This window comes from Balaenoptera musculus, chromosome 17, assembly GCF_009873245.2.
Source record: "Balaenoptera musculus isolate JJ_BM4_2016_0621 chromosome 17, mBalMus1.pri.v3, whole genome shotgun sequence".
NCBI classification, from domain to species: domain Eukaryota; kingdom Metazoa; phylum Chordata; class Mammalia; order Artiodactyla; family Balaenopteridae; genus Balaenoptera; species Balaenoptera musculus.
The window spans coordinates 78,054,930-78,079,873 of NC_045801.1; the positions used below are offsets into that span (position 1 = coordinate 78,054,930).

The 24,944-nt window shown below is 44.8% G+C and overlaps 1 protein-coding gene across 2 annotated transcripts; it reads left to right on the plus strand.

Annotated features, from left to right (window-relative positions):
- Positions 1 to 669: 669 nt before the first annotated feature.
- Positions 670 to 21,388, plus strand: OPRK1 (opioid receptor kappa 1). 2 transcript variants are annotated; one of them, XM_036830486.1, is made up of 3 exons: positions 670 to 959; positions 15,743 to 16,095; positions 20,806 to 21,343. In XM_036830486.1, the coding sequence occupies exons 1-3, from the start codon at positions 703 to 705 to the stop codon at positions 21,336 to 21,338; spliced, it is 1,143 nt and encodes a 380-aa protein (XP_036686381.1). In that variant the 5' UTR covers positions 670 to 702; the 3' UTR covers positions 21,339 to 21,343. The 2 variants fall into 2 exon arrangements, with proteins under 2 accessions (XP_036686381.1, XP_036686382.1); XM_036830487.1 differs by lacking the exon at positions 670 to 959 and adding an exon at positions 19,831 to 19,841 and having other exon boundaries at positions 20,823 to 21,388.
- The last annotated feature ends 3,556 nt before the right edge of the window (positions 21,389 to 24,944 follow it).

A 24,944-nucleotide genomic window follows, 5' to 3' on the forward strand; every position in this document is an offset into this window, starting at 1 on the left:
CTCAGGTCAGGCGGCGGTCAGGCGGCGGGGCGGCGGGGGCCGTCGGAGCGAGGCTGCGCGCGGGCCCGGGGCGCCGCGGGCCCAGGTGGGCGGGCCGGCCGGCCGGGGCGGGGTCCCTGGCGCCCGCGCGTCCTCGCGGCGTCCCGGGGGCTCAGCCGCCTCCGCTCGTGGGAGCCGCGCGCGGAGCGGCGGGGACGCGCTCGGGGGGAGGAGGCGTCCGCGGCCGGAGCGCGGGGCTGCGTGAGCGCGGCGACCCGAGGGCCGAGCGGACCCGGGGACGCGAGGACCCGCGCGGGCCGGCATCACTGCATCGCCCCGCGCGTCTCCGGGCCCAGAGGTGAGCTCCGGGCGTTCGAGGCGCCGTGCTTGGGAGCGAGGACGGTGCTCCTGGGATCTCGTGTCCCTGGGGGCTCCGGGCCGCAGTCCGGGGACGGTTCCAAGGGGGGCGGATTTCGGGAACCGGGGGGAAGGCGGGCGTGCTCTCCGCCCCTCCTGGCACCCGCGGCGCGTCTGCCGGCGCGGGCGGCAGCCAGAGGCCCGTCCCCCGGGGCGGGCATCAGCGGGCCCTGGGCCCTCGGCGCCGCCGGCCTCGCGCGCTGGCTCGGGCGCGGCCAAAGTTTGCCTGCGGGGCCCAGCCGGTTCTCTCGCCCCCGCAGCCCGCAGGTGTCGCCCGTCCTCGCCCCGCAGCTGCAGCCGCCCGACATGGAGCCCCCGGTCCAGATCTTCCGCGGCGAGCCGGGCTCCACCTGCGCCCCGAGCACCTGCCTGCCCCCCAACGGCAGCGGCGGGGTCCCGGGCTGGGCCGAGCCGGACCGCAACAGCAGCGCGGGCGCCGAGGACGCGCCGCCGGAGCCCGAGCACATCTCGCCGGTCATCCCGGTCATCATCACGGCGGTCTATTCCGTGGTGTTCGTCGTGGGCCTGGTGGGCAACTCGCTGGTCATGTTCGTCATCGTCCGGTGAGCGCGGGGTCCGGGCGCCGCAGTGGCCGCAGCAGGGAGGGAAGGTCGGGCCGGCCACCAGGACGCGCGGAGGGACGCCCGCCCGGTAACGGGGACCCCGTTCCGTCGGGCTCCGCAAAGTCTCAGTGCGTGGCTTCCTAGAAGTGAGATTTCCTGGGAGAGTTTTTGGTGCGGGACTTCGAGGTTCGCAGAGGGCGAATCCGAGCAGCCGGAGGTGTCTTGAGGATTTAGGAGTGACCCTCCCTGCCCCCCAAACCCCTACTGAAAACCCTACCGGACAGGGAGAGTGCAGGGGGTGTCCCTGCAAGGGGCAAAGTCAGTGTCTCGTGGGAACGAAACTGGTCCATCTGCCTGGCCTTTTGCCTGGTTGCCTGCGCCCTTTTGGAGCACTTCGTTTTCCCCTTTGCAAATGTTTCTTTAGATAAAATTCATGCCCACCTAATGCACTGAAGATAATTCAGAACTTCCTGTGGCTCGTCAGACTGGTGGTATGGTTTATGAAGCAAAGCCAGCATACTATTCAGGGTTGCTGGTATCCATACAGGAGCCTTTTTAGTACTGATATGCCATCTTATTTGTTTCGAATACCAGTGACTTTTGTACATAAGTCACCTAATATTTATCTGTTAAAGTACAGCTGCTGGAGGTTTCCAAAAATTGTTTTGCTTTTTATCTCCCACGGTGAGAACTGAAGGTTTGATTTTATTGTTCTTTTGTGGATACATTGACGTCAACTTCCAGTAATAAATATCCAAATATCCGCGTATATGCTAATTTTCTGGTAAGTGAAGTGATTTCTCTTTTGGCCTCTTGCAACAAAGGAAACAAGAGAAGAAAAAAAATCCTAACATTGTCTGGATGCTCTTTGAGAAGTTTCCCTTTCTGGCAGACTTAATGCTCTGCAGTTGCACCTTTGAGAGTGACTATGAAGCTGAGATTCCTTTGAGAAGTTCCTGTGAAATAAAGGAAGGCTGCAAGTCACGCTGTTTAGGGACATTGAAAGGGTGAAGAACTAATTTCTCTTTATTATGAACTTTAAGAACAATATCTGCAGTAGCATGAATCTTTCAAACACCCCTTTCTCTCCGCCTCTCTTCTCCGCCTCTCTCTCTCCCCTCCCTCCCTCCCTCCCCCTCCCTCCCTCCCTCCCCTCCTTCCCTCCCTCCCCCCTCCCTCCCTCTCTCTCTCTCTCTCTCTCTCTCTCTCTCTCTCTCTCTCTCTCTCTCTCTCTCTCTCTCGGAAATGTCGGGTCTTTTATCCTCATCTGTGCTCTGGAACTGAAAACCATCATTTAAGCTTCCAAATACATATTATAAAGCTCTTTTCACCTACAATTAGCGTCTCTAGCTTGGTAACCTTGCTTTTCATAATTGCTTATTGCATTTTACAGGACTTCTATCAGTGATTAGTACAAGATACAGAAGGAGGAATATTTTAAAAGCACATTGTTTTCCTAAGTCATTAGTAATTTTAGGGCTGCTCTCCATCAGAGGGAAGATTATAGTAACCAAAGGAAAAGAAAAGACAGCTGTATTCTAGACTATAATTAAATTTTTAAGAAGATCTTTGCTACAGCGGCCGTTGTCTTATAATAAAACATTGTTACAGAAAGAGAGGGTGCTAAGAACAAACCCACTCTGTTCCTTCTCCTGTCATATGTAAGTGCTTGAGTGAAACAGATACATCTAATTGTCACTTGAATGAGAACTTGAAGCTTTGAGTTTGAGAAGGGCTTCTTAGTGGCTCTACAACTTTTTATATAGCCCTGCAGTCTAGAATTAAAAAGAATAAAGAATCTTAAAATATATGCAAAGGGAACTCCACGGGGAGCATTAGACATGTCAGAAAGAAAGAATCATTGTAGATTGACTAGGATTTTTAATGATAAATATAAAAAAGTATAATTATAAATTGAATATATCTATTCCAAAGATATCCAAGATTAAAATTTGTGTGAAGGGGATAAATTCAGCTAAAAATACAGTAGGAGTTAGAGAGTTCACATAACATCATCCATCCTCCCACCCCACTTGATAGTAAATGAAGACAGAAGAGTTCTAATCTCATCCTGGAAAGCCAACCTACTGAAACAATAGTTGGCTTAAATCTATGGCTGAGAGCATTACGGAGCATTTTGTTCAAGCTGATACAGGGTCAAAGAATTGAAAAATGAAACCTCAGAAGGAAACTTGATGGACTTGGGTTTATTTTGCTCAGGAGAAAAAAGGGCTGAAGATGGTTTGCAGCAGGCGGTGGTTTGCTCATCAGAACTCAGAGCAGAACCAGAGAGTGGAATTCAAGTGCAGCTTGTGTGATTGACGTCGAGGGCTGACCAGCGTCGCTTGAAAAGATGGGGGATCACTTTTGAGAGGGACATTATTTTTCTTAACGTCTTTATTGGAGTATAATTGCTTTACAATGTTGTGTTAGTTTCTGCTGTATAACAAAGTGAATCAGCTATACATATAAATACATCCCCATACCCCCTCCCTCTTATGTCTCCCTCCTACCCTCCCTATCCCACCCCTCTAGGTGGTCACAAAGCACCGAGCTGATCTCCCCGTGCTATGCGGCTGCTTCCCACTAGCTATCTGTTTTACATTTGGTAGTGTATATAGGTCAGTGCCACTCTCTCACTTCGTCTCAGCTTACCCTTCCCCCTCCCCGTGTCGAGAAGGACGTTATTTTAAAATATTGTACATGCAAAAGAGTCCTGGTTGAGTTCTCTAGGAAGTCACTCTGGAGATGGAATTTGGACACTTGGATGGCAGGGCAGGTGCAGGTCTGGGATGGCCAGCTCAGACCTGGGGAGAAAGTGAGGGTTGTGGAAAAAGCTTTGACTGTTTTTAGACCTGCCTTACACATAGCTTTTCCCACCTTGAACACCTGGAATGCTGTCCAGTATCTTCTGAAGATAATCTAGTATTTCAAGGATTTTCATCATTTAATGTGTAGCAACTGGTATAATTGCCTAATGTTAGGGTACTTTAACCTTTCACTTTGAAAACCTTACAATTTAAGCACTCCAGCCTCCCTCTCCAGGCTTTGGGGTTTGTGGTCCTGGCATAGGATGTTCTTACCTCAGCCCTTGATCCACGTCCTTGGGTCCTACCAACACCTTGGGGGTGCCCGTGATATGACACGCAGGGCTTTGGGGTTTGTGGTCCTGGCGTAGGAAGTTCTTACCTCAGACCTTGATCCATGTCCTTAGTCTTACCAGCACCTTGGGGGTGCCCATGGTGTGACACTCCTCTCCCGGAGCTGAAGCTCCCACAGTCCGGATGCTCGTTTCGGCCTGGATGTCCCTTGACTCCCATGGGCATTCGGCACGCTGGACCAGTCTCACCTTCTCCTTGACTTCCTTCCACATCTGCTGGGTTTCAGCCTCCATCACAGCCCCCTCTTCCCTGATGTTCCCTAAATGCTCCTCTTTTCCAGAACCTTCTCAGCTCTCTTTGTCCTCACTTTGCACACCCTCCGTATTAGTCAGGATTCAACCAGAGGAGCAGAACCAGTAGGGGATGTGTGTGTTGAGGGTTTATTCCAAGGAATTGGCGTACGTGATCGTGGGGCTGGCTAGGCAGGTCTGCAGCCCCGAGCACAGGTGTCAGGAGAGGCAGGCTACCTTCCCCAGGCAGAATCTCTTCTTTCTCAGGGAAGCCGCAGCCCTGTACTTAAGGCCTTTCAACTGATTGGACCAGGCCCACCAGATCATCTAGGGTCATCTTCTTTGCTTAAGGTCAACTGATTATGGACTTTAACCACATCTACAAACACCTTCACAGCAGCAGCTTGGTAAGTGACTGAGTATTCAGAGACTGTAGCCTGGCCAAGTTGGCTTGTCAAACTGACCATCACTCTCAGTGGTGTCGTCCATCCTTGTGGCCGTAACTGTCAGGGAAATTCTGACTGGTCCTAGGTCTGTGTATCTCTCTCCCACTTACTCATCCCCAGCTGCAGACTCAGCTGGCCTCCTTCCTTCTGGATGGCTCTATGCGATTATCTTGCAGGTAGCTCAGATTTCTAGACATCTGCCTGTATTAGTTTGCTAGGGCTGCCGTAACAAAGTAATCACAGACCGGGTGGCTTAAACAACAAAAATGTGTTTTCTCACAGTTCTAGAAGCTGGAAGTTCAAGATCAAGGTGTTGGCAGGTTTGGTTTCTCCCGAGGCCTCTCTCCTTGGCTTGCAGACGGCTGCCTTCTCCCTGTGTCCTCACGTGGTCGTCTGTGTGGACGACATCCCTACTCTCTGTGTCCTAATGTCCTCTTCTTATAAGGACACCAGCCATGTTGGATTAGAGCCCACTCTAATGACCCCATTTTACCTTAATTTTACCTCATTTCACCTCTTTAAAGACCCTACTTTCAAATACAGTCACATTCTGAAGTACTGGGCGGGTAGAACTTGAACATATGAATTGGAGGGACACAATTCAGCTCTAAACACCGCTTATCCATTTTCTGTTCTCTTTAAGAAAACACTCTTCTAGCTTCAGTCTTTATGAAGTTACGTATATATATTTTTTCTTTTGTTTAATTTAAAGAAAAGCTTTACTCTTATAAAGGTATGTTTCTTTTTAAATTGAGTGTAGGGATAAACAAGGAAAAATTATTAGGAAAAAAATAACAGAAATCGGAAAATTATTTGGTCCTTGGTCTTAAGGTTTGCCTTTTCCTTTTCTCATTAGTTTTCATTAATACTTTGCTACCATAATAAAGACCTCTAGGGATCAGCGTTCTGCTGACTTTGCCCTTGGAGTAGAAGACTTTGGCTTCCCTATAATTCAGCTTGGGCGGTGTTGGAATTTGCCAAAAGAGGTCACTTTGTAAGGGGCTTAGAAAAAAACAGAACCACAGAAATACTCTGGAAATTGTTCCATTTCCTGAACTCAGATTTCTTCTCCAAAGGCAGCTAACCCACCCAAGCTTGCTGGGCATGGAAGTTGTTCCTCACGAAGGTACCTGTTCTCTGGCTCATAAATTAGGGGGCAGGGTGTTTCCTCCCCAGGCATGGCGGAAGTGCCACGCTCCACTCTGCTGAGACCATCTGACTCACTCAGGCCACCTCTGAGTCAGTGGGGACCCCATGCGTGAGCTTATGCCCGTCCCGCCAAAACTGTGTGGCGTAACCAATTCGGGGAAGGATGGGAGGGGGGATGGGGTGAGCCAGTCACAGTGTCTGCTACACCGCCTGCCTCTTCTCCATGCCAGGTGACCCAGTCCTCCTGCTGCAAGTGTTGCTGTAATCACTTCAGGTGTGTGTGCAACGTGTCCCAGGTTCTCTCAAATGTCACGGGAGCCGACCTTAGACAGTGTCACCAAGTGTCACCTCGGGAGGTGTGGGAGGGAAGGCGAGGTGTGTGGCTGGCCAACAGCAGTCTTACCTTAGGCTTTGGGTTAAAAAAAATATGTTGTAATTTATCCTGAATCCTCTCTTTGAATCAACACCCAACATTTCCATTAAAGCAAGCATAGTAAAATAACTTCAGAAATTATTTTCAGAAGAGCCTGTCATGAATTTCTGGAAGTAATTTTACTGTTTGACAAGCTCTTAAAAGAGAGAATTGGGGCTTCCCTGGTGGCACAGTGGTTGAGAGTCTGCCTGCCAATGCAGGGGACACGGGTTCGAGCCCTGGTCTGGGAGGATCCCACATGCCGCGGAGCAACTGGGCCCGTGAGCCACAACTACTGAGCCTGCGCGTCTGGAGCCTGTGCTCCGCAACAAGAGAGGCCGCGATAGAGAGGCCCGCGCACTGCGATGAAGATTGGCCCCCGCTTGCCGCAACTAGAGAAAGCCCTCGCACAGAGACGAAGACCCAACACAGCCAAAAATAAATATAAAAATAAATAAATAAAAATGCAATAAAATTTAAAAAAAAAAAGAGAGAATTGGCTTCACTGCAACTGTTTATATGGATTAGCTAAATGGAATTATTTTCTTTGCTGTGGGACATCTGATCACAGAAGTCCAAATCCTCACGGAGCTGTTTCAGAGCAGAGACTAAACGGCTGCTTAAAAAGAAAGAAAGAAAGAAAGAAAGAAAACAAAACAGGAAAAAAGAAAAGGAAAGAAAGAGAAAAAAAAAAACCAAGGTGGTGATCAGGTATAGAGCTCTTAAGCTTTAACAGACTTGGGCAAAATTGTAGTCTTCAACATCCCTTTTGGATTGTGTTGCCTTTACAGTTTTTCCCAGTGCCTGTCTTAGAGTTAGTTTCAGGAGGAACTGACTTCTCGCTGGGAGAAGGTAGCACCTCTCCATTTACCGTGTCTCCAGCTGTGTCTCCGGGGCAGCCAGCAGTGTCTTCGGGAGAACTGGGCAGTAGACGCCTCCTTTACTCCAGATTAACCTGTGGACACCCTCAGTTGTCGCTGCCAGGGGTTGGGGGGTTGAGGGTGGGAGGGTGACAGGGTGCTCTGTGCTCAGCTGAAACCCTAAAATTCTACGTCCGCAGGACGGTTTCCTTTCTAAGATTTGGCTTAACATGGTTTCAGTGGTGCAAGTTTTACAGGCTTAACAAGATACCATGTTAACAAAAGATAGTTTCAGAATAACATTCATTTATTCCTTAACAGAAAATCAGCCAATGGTTTTTTGTTTCTTTCTTTCTTTCTTTGGAGGGGATGTTGGCTTTTGTCTTAGATAAGGAAGACTAACGTAAGAAGAATAGGTTTTAGGAGTGAGGCTAATATTATAAAAGGCTTATGTCTTGGTTTTTTTTTTTAACCCACTTCACTGGCCAAGCAAGTCAGAAATTAAATGAAAAATGAGAAAAACATAAAACGTGATGAATTGAGATACCCCAAAGGAACTGGTCTGGAGTTGAGCAGGGCAGCCTTCAGACTAAGAATGGCTGGAGTTATGAGGCTTTAACGATCAGCTGTAGCAATAGGAGCGATTTTCCAAGGTTCTGTTGAGTATTAACTCTTTTAACTTCACAACGCAACTCTAAACTGTCTCTGCTTTACTGTGTTGCTTTCCACCTACTGTAGGGGCACTTCCTTCCCGTGAAAGAGAGAGCAGGAGGGTAACCATGTCACCTCTCTGTGGCACCCTGTGGTTCACCTTAGCTAGGTCAGTTTTCTGTATAAAAACGGAAAAATAACTTAAGAATTCTGTGTACTTCTAGGTATGCAGATAGCTGCACACTAGGAAGCAACATGTCAGTCATTTGAGATTTGTAGTTTTCTACCAGGTGTGGTTGGGCGTGGTAAACACTCACCCAGCGTGCACCACCGAACGCACTAGAACATTTCTTCTGGGTCTCAGGGCTGTGACTGCAGGGGGAATGAGTAGCTTCTGGGGCCCTGGCTATTGCAGTGAAAGCATTACTTCTGCATGCGCCTTCCTCCCCTTCTCCTGCTACCCTGCAAGGACCACCTGCCAGGACCCAGTGAGATGCCTGTCCGCCCTTCTGGCTGTCCATCACTACCAGCCTGGTACCTGCAGTCAGAAGGGTCAGGACTGGGAGACACGCCCCACTCCTCTGTTCTCATGAAAGCTTTTGCTCTTTGCATGTAGGAGAGTATCAGGGACCTGATACCTACGTGAATATGACTCCTTTAAAATACTATAGATTGAGGCAATTTCAAAGTCAGATCACTGGAGAAACAATGGCTGAATTTCCCTTCTTTAAAAAAAAAAAAAATTAATAAGCTACTGCCCTTGAGTAAAGAACCATAATTTCAGTAGTAAATAATCTAAAAGGATGTATAGCAAATTCATTTCATTGAGGTGAACTGGAAATATCTGGAGAATTTAATGAAGCAAACTTACTATGTTTTCAAATAAGCTCTCCTGAGAATTCACATCAGTACAGCCATCATGTCTGGTTATTTTAAATGTAAAGTCTAGAATGCTGTGTATCTGGAAAGCATACCCAGGAGTATGAATAAATCATGCAGGGAAAAGAGTGCCGAAACCCATCTCTCACTGTGCTGTTCTCCCACCGCTGGTTAAAAAGGGTTGCATCTTCCCAGGTGCTGTAGAACTGTCCTCCTCCTGAGTTTGGTGTTTGGGGCCTTCGGACTCCTGGTGCAGCTCCAGGCTTGTGGGGTAGTGGCCAGGTTCCCGTGGGGCGGGAGCCTTCGATCACACTTGTTTTTTTCACCAGACCAGTGTTTGTTCAGGAGCTTTCTATTGGCCGTTAGCTATTTGCTGTATTAAAGGAGTCTCTTCAGAAAAATGGCTAGTAGGGTGTTTGTTTTTTCATTATGTTGGAGCAGTAGTTTGATGACTACTCAGAAGGCTCAGATTTTACTTCCCACTGTCTCTCAAATTTGAGGAAATCACTTACGTCCTCTTCACTGAGTTTCCTCACCTGAAAAAAAATGGGTATTGCTTATGGAAAACCTGAAACACCATGACGTGCTGACGGCATTTGTCCGTCGAGGAGTAAAATGCTAATATTTTATATTTGCATTCCCTGGACCAGGCCCCGTTTCATCATGTCACATGTTTTCTGCCCTCATGATTCACACTAAACCACACTTATCAGCATGTTTTTCAACCTTTAGCTGCTAGAAGTAGCAGAATTCACAGAATCCCATTAGTCCTCTGATAAAATTTCTGACTCCTTAAGAATCTTTGGACTATGGTCCTGAATTCCTTTACGTATTAGGGATGGATTCCGAGAAGCACTGAGAATCATCTCTAAGGCTGCTTCCTCTTCAGAAAGAGTGGGGCTGCTGTATCTTGCAGGATTGCAGTACAGTTACTAGGACTACGGTAGGTGATTAACGGTAACACCAACAACATAATAAGAGGGGCGGCAGCAGGATGATGGCCAGGAGGGCTGGCGCCCACTGCGTGGTTATCAGGTACCAGGTCCTGTGCTGAGTAATTTGAGGCACCGGGTAAGGTAATCATTGTGACATTATTGCCAGATGACATAAAGTTCCTAAAACAGTGTCTGTCACGTGAGTCCTCAGGCAATACTTAAAATGGTTTTTCTTCCTGGTGTTCAAGGTTCTCTGTGGCCTGACGCCCCCGTTTTCCCATCCCAAGCAGCCTCCCATCACCCCCAGCAGGACCCGTGGCCCTGAATGAGACTCCAGCCAGCAAACCTCCGTGTCCAAATCCTTCTCAAAGTGCACGAGCCTATCCAGGTTCTGCCTTCCTTGAAATGTGTCCTGATCTCTTCACTGCACAGCGAACTTCCCCTCTGTCTACTTCTCTAGTTCACATCATGACTTTGGCTCGATTAGTTTGAAAGACCCTGGGGGCAGGGTCTGTATAAACTTCTTGTTCAGTGGGCTCAGTGCCCAGTGTGTTGCTGTGCATGGAGCAGGCATTGAGACGTGCGGAGATGATGACAAGATGAGTCTGGGGAAGGCGCAGGAGCGTGACTGAAGAGGGGGAGAGGATGTCAGCCTGGCGGACCAGGGCGGGTAAGAGCCGCAACTAACCGGAATCCGCAGAACCGAACCGCCTCTGTGTTTAAAGATGTATGGTGATTAGCTGTCAAGATTATGGCTTTATTATGCTGCCCCGAAGCTAAAAAGCAGCTCCTGATTAAAGAAGCTTCATTTAAATGAAAAGAGAAACACTGGGGAATGCACCCCAGTAGCAAGGGACGGTAATGATCCAAGAGTGCCGTCTCCACCTGCATCGTCTGCGCCCAGCAGTTTCGGCTGCAGGGTCACAGGGTCAATGCTCCTCCTGCCGTCGCCTCACTTCTCTCGTGCAAGTGCCACGCTGTCCCAGAATCTCCACCTGGTGACGCTGGTTCCCAAGAGCCCTGCAGGTAACTTTGTTCCCCTCGCTGTCACACGAGCGTGTACGGCTGCCAGTTCAGAAGCCACGCCCCCCCCCAAGTCCCCGTGAAGAGAACCGCGCTAGGAAGGTCTTGAGTCAGCGTGCGATGGGGAGCGCTGTCCGCTCGCGGCGACACCATCCGTGACGTTGCCCCGCGATGACGTCCTCACGGCTGGCGCCCTGGGCTCCCTGCTGAGCCCTCTTCCTGGCCGGCTCTCCACCTCCCACCGTCGTTTGCAGGCTTGCAACATTGACAAGTTCAGCGGGGACAGCGCGCAGACTTTGCTCTTTTAACGCCACGTGCTCCTGCGACCTGGACGCTGCAAAGTGCGGCCACGCGCCGCCAGCGCACCTCCAGCCGCTGCCCACAAGCCAAGAATTCCCACTCACGTGGGGCCATTTTACTTGAAATACTTGCAACTTCGTAGAAAGCGGTGTGGATGGAACGGAGAATAATTTCCTATCTGATCGCAGTGAGAAAAGCTTACTTGTTTGTTTTCACCGGCAGACACACAGTGACTGAAAGAACTCACTGCTACTTTGCTTTGGTTCAATGCAAACAATACCCAGGGGGGCTCAACCAGACTGTCTTTGGGGGTGGGGTCTTTTAATCCCGTGGCGACTGGATGCAGTCCAGTGTAGCGCATAGAAGACTGTCAATAGCTATGCGGGGAGCCCATAGTCTGCTACTTTTAATTATACCTGTTTAGTTCTCCCTTTCAGTGTTGCAGGCTTGGAAGCATGTGTCTTCCAGAACCCTGGAGGAGGGGCCGTGCCCTGCTGCCTCCTCCACATCCTCCCACTGAGTCCCTGCCTCTGCTGACACTGGAAAAATCGCTTTACTCACATGAGTCTACTTTCTTCAGCGATATTAGAGAAAAGACCTAAATCTCCTGGGCAACTCGAAGGGCAGTTGTTGTGAGAATCAAATAGGATACATGGAAGTCAAAATTCGGGGCTTTGTAAATTAGCAAGTGCTGGGGAGATGTAAAAATGCAGGGATGAAGTCAAACCCCTGGGTTTGAATTCCTGCAGTCCCTTTTATAACCGTATTACTTTGAGAAAAGTACAGAACTCCAGCGATTCTCAGTGGCCTCATTTCTAGAGTAGAAATGCTGGTACCCACCACACAGAGTCACCGTGAGGACTACGTGGGATAAAGCACGTGGAATGTACAGCAGAGTCTGACACAGGGAGTGTTTTGAAGTAAATGGTTATTACCATTATTGTCATTAACGCGATCCACCTCAGTGCTGTGACGTTGGATGTTGGTGGATGCAGGGGGTACAGGAGGACGGTGCAGGCATCTCTCTACGTCTCTGGCAGATGCCTGTAGCCCTTGGGGTGGTAACAGCGGTAGCTCCAGCATGAAGGATCTGGGCAGAGCTTGTTTCTCGGGGAGCATGGACTTTTGCTACAATTGGTATAATTACAATCTGTGTAATTCGTAGACATCTCTGTTGTAGCTAGTCATCTCTCTTTTTCTGAGATCTGATGACAAGATTTGAACTCTTTATAAGTTCAGGCCTGAAGCAGTTTCACACATCTAATTATTAAAAATATTTTTGAAAAGCTCAGAGCAAGTTATAATTCAGCATTTTATTGCTACTTAAAAGATGCATATTCTGTTTTATTGTAACTCATGTATCATTCCATTCATGGTCTTCTAGCAGTTAAGGTCCCAAGCTTCAGTTTTACTATATCTTTCATATTCAAGCTGAAATGGGTAAGTACAACCAGGGGTGTTAACTGGAAACTATGTTCCCCTCTGCTTCCTGTGGTAACTGGTGGCTTCCACCCACACAAGAGCAGGGGACAGGAGTTGGAAACATGAAGTAAATTACACCTAGTCTCCAAATCAGGTGCTTTCCCTTAGTTGTCTCAGGAACTCCATGAGATAAGTGTTATGTTTCCTATTCTATAGTTGGGAAACGGAAGCTCAGGGTTTTCAGTGATCTCTCCAAAGTCTGTCCGTTGGAGGGAAACCTAAGGAGTAGAACCCAGGTCCACCTAAATGTATGAGGCAGAGAACATCAGTCTAACTTCGTAAAGACAGAGGAGAATATCAGGTCACAAAACACGAGAGCAGAAGTCAAAGCTGTTGCCAACTCAAGTCTTTGCTAGTGTCAGGGATTGATAGAGTAGGAGCCTGGCTTGTTAGGTGCATTTTTCAAACATAAAACCATATTTTTAAGAAGACGATATTTGAACAGTTAGCATTTATTCATTAGAAACATTTGACTCTACCCTCCTACACCATTGGTGGGAATGTAAATTGGTGCAGCCACTATGGAGAACAGTATGGAGTTTCCTTAAAAAACTAAAAATAGAACTACCATATGACCCAGCAATCCCACTCCTGGACATATATCCAGAGAAAACTCTAATTTGAAAAGATACATTCACCCTAATGTTCGTAGCAGCACTATTTACAATAACCAGGACGTGGAAGCAACCTAAGTGTCCATTGACAGATGAATGGATAAAGAAGATGTGGTGTATATATACAATGGAATTTACCCAGCCATAAAAAAAATGAAATAATGCCAAAGTGAGAGAGTGGCATGGACTTACATACACTACCAAATGTAAAATAGATAGCTAGTGGGAAGCAGCCGCATAGCACGGGGAGATCAGCTCGGTGCTTTGTGACCACCTAGAGGGGTGGGATAGGGAGGGTGGGAGGGAGGGAGACGCAAGAGGGAGGGGATATGGGGATATATGTATACGTATAGCTGATTTACTTTGCGATACAGCAGAAACTAACGCACCATTGTAAAGCAATTATACTCCAATAAAGATGTTAAAAAAAATGAAATAATGCCATTTACAGCAACACGGATGGACCTAGAGATTATCATACTAAGCAGAGTAAGTCAGAAAGAGAAAGACATATATCATATGATATCACTTATATGTGGAATCTAAAAAAATGATATAAGCAAACTTATTTACAAAACAGAAATAGAGTGACAGACATAGAAAACAAATGTATGGTTACCAAAGGGGAAGTGGGAGGAGGGATAAATTAGGAGTTTGGGATTAACAGATACACACTACTGTATATAAAATAGGTAATCAACAAGGACCTACTGTATAGCACGGAGAACTATACTCAATATTTTGTAATAACCTATAATGGCAAAGAATCTGAAAAAGAATACATATATATATGTGTATTGATATATAGGTGTAACTGAATCACTTTGCTGTACACCTGAAACTAAGACAATATTGTAAATTAACTATACTTCAATTTAAAACATGGTTTAAAAAAAACAGAAACATTTGGCTCTGTCTCAGGAAATGCACTTGCTTAGTTATCTGTGCCTTTAAATGCCTGTGCTCAGAGTCTTGGGCATATACATTCAATCACTTTCTAAAACTTATGGGCCATTTAATAATATTTGAGTAAAAAATGTAAAAGCAAAACATATTTTAGAATAAACTCCTCGCTCTCCAGATTCAAGCACTGTTTAGTTAACAGAGCATCAAAACGGAGGCCAAGAGATACTGACTTGGGTACAAGTGTTCACAATGCCTTCATCCAAGCACAGGCAGGAAGAGGAAACAGGCAAGGAGACTGGTGCCGGGGTGGGACCCTGAGTGCAGTGTGATCTGTGTGTCGGGTATTTTGAGTCAGGTTGTCTCCTGCCTTTATCTCGTGTCCTGTCAGTTCGGTTTCATTGTCCTTGTTTCATGTCCTTGTTTCAACTCAGAAAAGTCGTACACTGAGTTCAGACTCAGGACTGTCTGACTTCAGACCACAGTGCCTGCAAAAGGGGAGACAAGGCTGTTCTGTCACCACCTGTCACAGAAGTGTCATGTGGAAGTTTATGTATTGAACAGCACACAGTGATCAATAAATACCACTGATACTGACTTTATAGCCAAAGTAGAAGTAGTTTTCCATAACTGGCTCCTTACAAAGAACCTTTAATTAAAGTCAAGGCCCTAACATTGAAGTCTGGCTCCTTGTAGGTACATGGGACATGGCTGAATTAATTGTGATTAGGTTCACAAATGTGAGGTGTGTAGAAAGTAATTAATATATGGATTTTCCCAACATATTTTAGCATTTGGCCTCAGAAAACCCGCTGATGTAGTTTGGTACATTTCATGCCCTGTAGCTCTCTAAGGAAGCGTTCTCTAAGTAAAACAATCTTCTTAATTCAGTTTTAGTAGAAAATGGAATTGTTCTAAGCTTCATGTTAAAACTGAAAGAAATAATTTGGGCTTAAAGGCAATATTTCTGACCTATTTTGAAATTTTCTGTTCCCTCAATTGGAAAATGAAACACATTGTGTGTTCTATAAATCTCTCAAGATGAAAGTAAAGGAAAACAGATTTCTTTCTCACCTACCATACCAGATTATGTTTTATGCTATACTGTGTATAAGGGAAGAACTCAGCCTGCTTTTTTTACATAATGCATTTAAAATGAAAAGCTAGTGGGACACTGATAGACAAAAATCAACACTTAGTTGTGTTGTAGTCATTGAAATTGAATGTATTTAAAACTAAAAACCATTTTAAAAGACATAATTACAAAGAGTGATTTCTCAAAGTAAAGTTGGGTAAACCTTCCTCGAGGAAAAGTTGGGTAGGTTTTATCTTTGTTTTACACAGTGAAAAACAATAAAGCATTAAAAAATGAACAAAGCCAAGCAGTCCTGGGTAGGATTAAAATGAATTGTCAGTCACAAAATAAAGACCTGTATCACACGCAAGTCTGTTGAAAAGATCTATATGTATGTTCATCTGTCTGTCTATACTCGTTTCTTTACCCTTTTAAAATTAAATAGATTTTGGAACGAAGCACTAGAATAAGAGCTAAATAAAGTCAGAAATGTTTGCCCATTTTTCTACTACCCCTAATGTCTAGAACAGTCCTTTTACATATTAGATGATAAATACGTAAAGAATAAGTGAATGAAAAACAAATTCAGTAACCCAGCAGCACATTTACATCATGGGTATGACGTGACGATGGAGAGAAATAATCTTGTTTCTTGCCTTTTAGATACACAAAGATGAAGACAGCAACCAACATCTATATATTTAACCTGGCTTTGGCAGATGCTTTGGTTACCACGACCATGCCCTTCCAGAGCACGGTCTATCTGATGAACTCCTGGCCCTTTGGGGATGTGCTGTGCAAGATCGTCATCTCCATCGACTACTACAACATGTTCACCAGCATCTTCACCTTGACCATGATGAGCGTGGACCGATACATCGCTGTGTGCCACCCGGTCAAGGCTCTCGACTTCCGCACGCCCCTGAAGGCAAAGATCATCAACATCTGTATTTGGATCCTGTCTTCGTCTGTTGGCATCTCTGCCATAGTCCTTGGAGGAACCAAAGTCAGGGAAGGTAAGGGCAGCTTTTTAAATTTCATTAAAAAAATGTTTATTTTATCATTGTTCATAAGAGAAATAATTTTTTATTGAAGTAGAGTTGATTTACAATGTTGTGTCAGTTTCAGGTGTTCAGCAAAGTGATTCGGTTAAATCATTTCACTTTTTAGAATGTAACTTCTAATTACACAAATTCTTAATTTGGGAGTGAGTAGGACACATATCTAGAAGAAAAGACAAATGCCAATTGAAATATAATGCTAAATCCACGGAAGATGAGAAATAAAACAGTTTTGTGTTCCTTTCCACATCTAAACACAGGATGGGATAATGGCATGACCGGAACACAGACTCCCAAGCTATCCCCTATTCAGAAAGTGCTTATTGGAATCTGGAGGGGTGGAGATGAAATACGGAACCACAGTCGTGTGGAATTTTAAAATACAATTTGTTGCGTCCTGGCAATTCTAAGATACACGTCCTCGCTCCTCTCCTTTCTCCCTAAAAAGCACCCTAAGTCATTAGAGTCATGCTGGCTATTTACTCTTTTTCCTTAGGGGTTAATCTCCAGGCCACTATCCTGGCAGCTTCATTTGGGTGTAGCCCATTCAAAATTAGGTTCACAGATGGATGGTAGTACAGAGAAGCAAAACCATCAGATTTTGGACTCGTTACCTTTTACCCCATGCAAACAGGACATTTGATGTTTTCCCTGTATTTCTAGGACAGTGGTTCTGACCCTGGGACGTGTGTTGGAATCACCTGGGTACGTTAGAAAATACTGCCGCCTGGTCCCACTCTAGAGGGTCCGGTTTAATTGACCTGAGGCACAGTTGGGGTGTCAAGATTTTTAAGATCTCCCCAGGTGACTCTGACCTGTAGCCAAGGTGAGAACTACTGCTCTAGGAGCTTAGCTTACTTGTAGAAGATAAAGCTGTGAAAATATCTTTGGTCTTAGTAGAAATTCATTGGGGGTAGGGGAGCAGAACAATCACTTCAGACTTTATAAATGCTATTTATTGCTTTAGCCATTGTCTAAATGCTCCAGTTTATTTTGGAGGTTCAGGACACCTGTGAGTACAGATAAGTAGGGACTTTCCAGGTCGCAGTGAAAAGGCAGGTGCTAAAATCATAGCTTATCCTGCATAGTACACATTTTTAAATCAAGCATAATCTTTTTCCTCTTAAACTACAAAATGAGTTTACAGCATAAGCACTGCAAGTGTTAAGCTATAATACTTGGTACATTTTAAGAAAAGCCAAACTTTACCAGAGAAGCACTTTAAAATATGATTAATTACACACAGGATTTTGTTTCTTCATACACACAACACATGAAATAAAATTGCAGGAAACTCTTCTGAGCCCTAGGGGTTGGTGCGTAATAACTTAGGTTCAAGAGGAGATGCCGCGTATGTACTGTGAGGGTGAGAACAATGGGCTAAATAACAAAAGAAGATGGATGATTTTTTCCCAGGGCAAACAAAGAATTGATTTTTACAGTTATACTTGTGAACAGTTATGTTATACTTGTCGACGTAACCACTACTCCTGTAATCATTGTCAGAAAATGACATTCTAGAAGAAATGGATTTCAGTTAGGTTTTTGAAAGGAAATGAAGATAGATGTGGGTTTTCCAGGAAGGAGCTGCTGTAGACGGACGAGTGCAGATGCAATGGAAGAAAAGAGCCCCCAGTGTCAGCAGAAGATTAGTGTGTGTGGCAAAACTAATAGAGGAAGAAATGAGAGAAGAGTAGTCTTGTAGGAGGGCTCCATCCTTTCTGTGTGTCTTTTATTTTGTGGAGCATGCTTTGTTTATGTGATGAAAGATTGTCTCCAGACCGGCTAGCGTGCTCAATTTGGAGCGTGCTTCACGCTGCATGTCAAGACCCCTGGGTGACCAAGAAGAGAACTTTAGGTGATCTCCACACACTGTGTCAGAGCTGATTGGCATTGGCATTTTTTTTTTTTTTTGGCTGTCTTGGGTCTTCATTGCTGCACGCGGGCTTTCTCCAGTTGCAGCATTGCGGTGAGTGGGCTTCTCATCGTGGTGGCTTCTCTTGTTGTGGAGCACGGGCTCTAGGCGCACTGGCTCAGTAGTTGTGGCTCACGGGCTCAGCAGTTGTGGCACACGGGCTTAGTTGCTCTGCGGCATGTGGGATCTTCCCAGACCAGGGCTTGAACCCGTGTCCCCTGCACTGGCAGGTGAATTCTTAACCACTGCGCCACCAGGGAAGCCCCTGGTCTGCTGCTCTCGAGTGAAATGTTTTGTGTATATCTGTTGAGTTCATTTTATTTTTCATGTTTTCAAGTCTGCCATTTCTTTACTGATTTTCTATGTGGATAATCTACCCGTTGTTGAAAGTGGGATATTATAGTCCCCTATTATTATTGTATTGCTGTCTATGCCTCCCTTCAGTTCTGTTTATATATACTTTATATATTTAGGTGCTCCAATGTTGGGTGCATATATATTTACAATTGTTTATCCTCTTGATGAGTTGACCCTTTTATCATTATATAAAATCGCCTCTTGTGACAGCTTTTAACTCGAAGTCTGTTTTGTCTGATGTAAGTATAGCTAGCTACTCCTGCTCTCTTTTGGTTTCCATTTTCACTGAATATCTTTTTCTGTCCCTTCACTTTCAGCCTATATATGTCTTTAAAGATAAAGATGCGCTCTTTTTCCTGAAATCAAACATTTAATAAAAATGGGTGCTTGGACTTGGATTTCCTTGGTGGTTGCCTCAGTACTCTCCTTTCCCCTTGTAGGGAAGCGTTCAGCTTCATGGACATTCCCGAGGATATTTAAAACTCTATCACTGGATGTTTTCCAAAGTCTTGTAGTTGATTATTTCACCCATTCATTAAACGTTTTTTGAGCTCCTACTACATGCAAGAGGAAGTTGATCCTCAGAGTTAAAAGATGTCTCCAAATTATAAACATCAGCCCTTACATTGCCTTGCTTATCTTAACAGGTTACTCTTCCATAATAACTACTGTACTGAGTCCATATTTTCAAGGGTTTCCTTGTGGTATTAATTTGTTTATTTAGCAAATTATTCTCCTCAAACACCATATATTCCTGCCTCCCTATGTGGCAGGGACTGAATATTATTCAAGGTGGATTGGGTACCTACCCTAAGGTAGTTTACATTCTGGATGGAGAGAAAAACGTTAGGAAAGGCAACACATTATTACAGAAGAGCTTCTGTCTGGTTTCTGTCTAGTGGTCTTATTTCCATAAACACTAAAGCAAAAAATAAGAGAGATGCTTGTTTGTTTCTTGGAATCTTCCTAGTAATGGTACTTTGGACAATGGCTTTTTTAGGGAATCAAAAATTACAAGTTATTCTGGGAGCTTTCATTTACTATTGAAAGGTTTGATATGGTATTTAGTTGATAGGAAATGACTCTAAGATAGTCATCTCTATTAATTGGCCAAAATGATTATACTCTTTGTGTTTTAAAGTATGTCTAATCGAAATTCTAAGATTTTGTTTTACTAAGGGATATATGATTAAGGGCACATGAAGATGTTTTAGAAAACACTACTAATAGAGCCGTTTCACTATTTGAAAAATATTCTTATACTATTTTTGAAGCGGATTTTCCAGTGTCAGAAGAAAATATTTTCATTCTAAAAATTATAACTTAGTATTGTTCATGATTCCTTTACCTGTAAAGAAGAATCAGGACAAAGAGAGTTTAGCCTGCTCTGTGCTCAGTGGCTGATGCTTGGGGAAAAGGGAGCCTGGGAGTGGTGAGCGGGTCCCCAGTGGAAGTTCTGTATTATAAAATGTTCTCATCCTGGGTCTCTGCTCTTTCTAATATTATGGTCACTCCAAAGAGAATACTGTCCAGCAAAGAGAAGCAGAGCAAATAAAGCCATTTTCTAAGTAATCCTATGAACATAGTCGTTTTACCTGTTACATAGTCAATGTTGGCAAAAGTAAAAAATGTGTCTGATTTATGAATTTTCTTGATGATGACGATGACGGTGATTCTCTTCCTCCTTTCCCTCCCCCCCTCTTCTATTCTCTTCTCCTCCTTTTCGTCCTCCTCCTTCTCTTTCTTCTTCAAAAGTTTACTCATGTTTCAACAATGCTCTCAGTCACAATGACCACCATCGGTTCCATTAAATCACAACAGCTGGGTCATATTTAGACAAATTTTGTTTAAATTTTTATCGACCCACATAGTGATTTCTTGTAAACCACTTAATGTTTTTCGGACAAGTTGGCTTTTGTTAAATTGAATGGCTAGATTTGAAATATTGAATCATCTATTACAAATAGATACTAGCTTTTATTGTCAGAGCCTTTGACCTGGGAGAATTGTTAATGTATGGAAATGCAAATAAGTACTCATGCTATAAATGAACAGTTAGCTCTTCTGAAAATCATCCGCGTCAAAATCGTCTGCGTCAAACCATTCCACAACGAGATAATTCGTATCGCTGGCTAATTGTATTTATTCTGTAGCATTGTGTTTGTTAGCAGTGAATGGTGACCCTCTGGCTTCATTGTTCTATGTGCAAAGATAGCATGGTTAATAGGCATGGCATTCATTCCTAACTGGTGATCTGCTTCAGGTAACAGCGTCTCACCATAATTGGACCTTTGCAACCGAAGGCATTAAAACTCACATATTTAAAACCCTTGGCAGCCACGGCGCTAACGATTGTTGTTGCTTTTGTGGTTTTGCTTTGTCACCTCCTCCAGACATGGATGTCGTCGAGTGCTCCTTGCAGTTCCCGGACGACGACTACTCCTGGTGGGACCTCTTCATGAAGATCTGTGTCTTCGTCTTTGCCTTTGTGATCCCCGTCCTCATCATCATCGTCTGCTACACCCTCATGATCCTGCGCTTAAAAAGCGTCCGGCTCCTTTCCGGCTCCCGAGAGAAAGACCGCAACCTCCGTCGCATCACCAGGCTTGTCCTGGTGGTGGTGGCGGTCTTCGTCATCTGCTGGACCCCCATCCACATTTTCATCCTTGTGGAGGCTCTGGGGAGCAGCTCCTACAGCACGGCGGCGCTCTCCAGCTATTACTTCTGTATCGCCTTAGGCTACACCAACAGCAGCCTGAACCCCATTCTCTATGCCTTTCTCGATGAAAACTTCAAGCGCTGTTTCAGGGACTTCTGCTTTCCAATTAAGATGAGGATGGAGCGCCAGAACACTGACAGAGTCAGAAATACCGTCCAGGATCCCGCTCACCTGAGGGATGCTGATGGGGTAAATAAACCAGTATGACTAGTCGTGGAGATGTCTTCCTGTAGTTCTCCAGGTAGAGAGGAGTTCAACGATCTAGGTTTAACTCAGATTTCTACTGCAGTCTGAGATGGAAGGGCAGCAGTTGCAACAAACTTTCAGAAATCTCATGGTCCCAGGTGGTGAGATGCAGGCTGCACTAGCGACCCAGGTCAGTGGAGACGTCAAGGCTGCGGGGACAGAGCGCAGGAGGTCTGAGCGAGCAGATGCAGCCCCTGTCCAGGGAGGGGAAGCGAGGCCGACTCCCAGCTCCTTTGAGGGACAGAGAAACGAGCCTTTTCCTTCTGGTTGCCTAGATTTAGTTCAGGACCCATCTGCTGTGACCTTCCTATGCAACGTGCTGTCAAAAGTTCTGTTTAGGAAAAAAGAAAAGAAAAATAAAGTGGTTTCAGAGCTTGGCGGGCATCCAATCCGGACGCTTAACACTGACTGCAGCACCCTCATTAAGAAGGAAAACCGTGTCCAGGGCCCGTGCCCAGCTCGCTTAACGCCGTGTGGACACGTATCTCCTGTGGCTGCGTGGTGAGGAGTTCGGCTTAAGACCCCCACACCCGGGGTGTCTGCTGTTCATGTGTAGTAGAAAATTGTCCTGATGTTTACCAAGTCATTTAAACCTGCAAAAGGTGGTTGTCGTCTAACCTCTTGAAAACTATGGTTTGTTTGTTTGTAGCATGCTATTCAGATAAATAACCTCATAATAAAGCATGTCCTGATGTCAAGAGACACAAAGTGGTTTAAATACCACCAACTATACATATAGTTTCATCTGTAAATAATAGTGTACGTACAAATAAGGAATGGGCTTGCCTCCCCGCCAAGTGGTTTCCCGAGGGCACGCTGATGAGATCCCAGGTCGTTCAGGGTTGATGCCGAGATATTTTGCTGCTGCAGAAGCTTCTGTCTGGGAATCAGTCACGGCGCCATGACTCCCTGAGCGCCCGTTAGCCCTGTAATGGGTGTTCTGAGCCCAGAACTCATGTGTTAATGAATCAGGAAATATTTAACTCGCTCCCAGGTTGTAGCCTTGGCAGAATCTAGCTTATAAGCAGCATCTCTTTATGAATATATCGCTGTTACCAGATTCTCTCTATTCATGGAAGGAGGACGTCTTGCTCATGTAAATCTTGAGGTACTATTTTGTGGCTTTCAGCGACAAGTAAAATGGATCCTAATTGTGGGCTGAATGAGGACATCATGTCGCTCGCGGTGCTTGGGCATACCTGGCACCATGTTGCATGAGGAGCACACCTGCTGAGGATAATGCCAACAGGCAGCACATTTAGGGTAATTTTGCTAAAACTTCCAGATGACATATAAATTCCTCTTTCTTTCCCCTGAAACGTATGGTTTCAAGGTAATGGCTTTTTCTGCAATTTGCCTGGGCAGAAGAAAGGGCTAATTTAGAAATAACACCCATCTCTTCTTTAAGCCTGTATGTTATTAGGGCAGCATCCTGTGGAATTTATAGGAAAATCAAATGTATAGACTATATAGCTACCGACATCACTACATCGATAAGTTCTGTTCACTGCTTCTCTCTTGTGTGTGTACTCTCTCCTTTTGGAAACATACCTTGCATGGAAGAATTTGTACGTGGTTTCAGAATTTTACTGTGATGATGTCTGTCTACTTTGCAGATTTTCATGGCACCTAGCACAGCTGAGTGAAGGCAGTGGGGCAAGGCTTTCCCTGATGAAAATGAAGAGCTCTTTTGAGCATTTCTTACATTTCATTGATTTCTTAGGTGTCCTTGTATTCTTATAACTAAAAGTACATAGGAATGGCTTAAATACTGGCTGACGTTCACCCCATGGTTAAAAATTTTGGCCATCATACGGGAGGGGTATTTAAATGGAGGGTTCCAGGAACAAACCCTGCTGTTGTGGGAAATATGGCAATCTCTTTAAATTCACACTCCACATGCCCTCATAGCATCTTGCCATTACTGCAGTCTAAAGGTTAGCCTGAGCGTCCTGCATCTCTTGGTGTCTAAGTTTGCAGCCCCAGGAGAGAGAGAAACAGCTCTCAGTGCCCGTGAGGCCATGGTGCTCCAAGCTTCTCCATTGTTGGAAGCACCAGAGTCCCCAAACCAGAAGAGGAGAGGATGGCTATGGCATTTTAGGGTAATTTTAGGGCAGTACTTTATAGGATGTTAAAGTGAATCATGTATGTTAGGAAAAATCTCTCTTACACAAATATATTTCTTTGTCAAAGGTGTGTGTGAGAGTTGAGTGTATGTGTGCGTGCGCATTGTGTGTGTGTGCGTGTGTGGATACTGTGTGCATGCACAGTGTGTGAGAGTTTGTGTCTGTGTCCCATCTCGTCATGTTCCTGTTCTCCAATCACGGCAAGGAGTGTACTGTCCACTGTGTCTCTTTGGGACCAGAACTGCACGTATCTAACCTTGAATTCAGCTTCCTCCATGAGCCCCTTCTCCCCTCCTTGGCAAGAACTGGAAGACAGGACCTAGTGAGGGGTCAGAAAAATGCAGAGAAATAAAACTGTGCAGGAGGCGGCAATGAGGATGAAACACCGTAATTCCGACTGGAAGAAGAGTAGAACCACCGTTAGCGTCTTGTATTACCCTTATAAATCTGGATGCATCCCCTATGCAGAGTTTAAGTCGAAACTCCAGGCTTAATACTAAAAAGGAAGCATAGTTTGGAAAGATAGTTTTGAAAAAATCAAGGAAAATTCACATAAGTCTTAAGAAAATGGTTTCATTCTATGATGCATTACTGAGAAATAAAGTTCTTAAATCTGTATACCTGTTATCAGGCAATTTATAGGTGTTTCATCTAGTACTGGGACGTAAGAAGAATAACTGGAATAAAAGGAATACATTGGCTGGCTTTAAATTAGAGCTATTTAAGGAGAAAACTGTGACAAGATTATATGTCCACTCAGTGAGATTTATTTTCTAAGCAAGAGCTGCCTGGAAGATTCAGCATAAATATGAAAATCTCTTCCCAAAAGGGCATGAACCTGCTTGCCCTAAGGCAGTTTTCTTCTCTGAAACAGAAGCATATCCATATAGTCTTTACTTTAATGTATATTCTTTATATCTTGTACTTAGAAGGTGATAATTATGCATTGTATATATGATTGTGTGCCTTGCAACAAAATAAAAACTGTACCTAAAATCACATCAGTCCATTACTGTGCTCAATCAGTCATTTATTCTTTAATGGCTTCGGTGATGCCGCACTTCGGCAAGAATGATGCTCACTGTTTCTCAAAAATCTAAACCGTTGCTTTAATTTTCCATCCACGACAATGTTGTAGATGATTAATGGAAAGGAACGGAACATGTAGGAATCTAAACCGTGTATGATTTAAATTCCCAAACCTATCAATCACTTAGGAAAATGCACTTGTTTCCAGAGTAATGCTACCAAGGTCCCAGAATCAATGGTACATACTGCCTTCCCTATGAAAAGCCACTTTTTCACTATTAAAAATATGCAAAATTCAAAATCAAACTGTCCCACCAATAAAAACATGAAAAAATCAAACTCTTCTGGAAACACAAGCAGCCTTCCGCCCTGCTCCCAATAAAATACAACCACATCACTGCCATGAATTGTT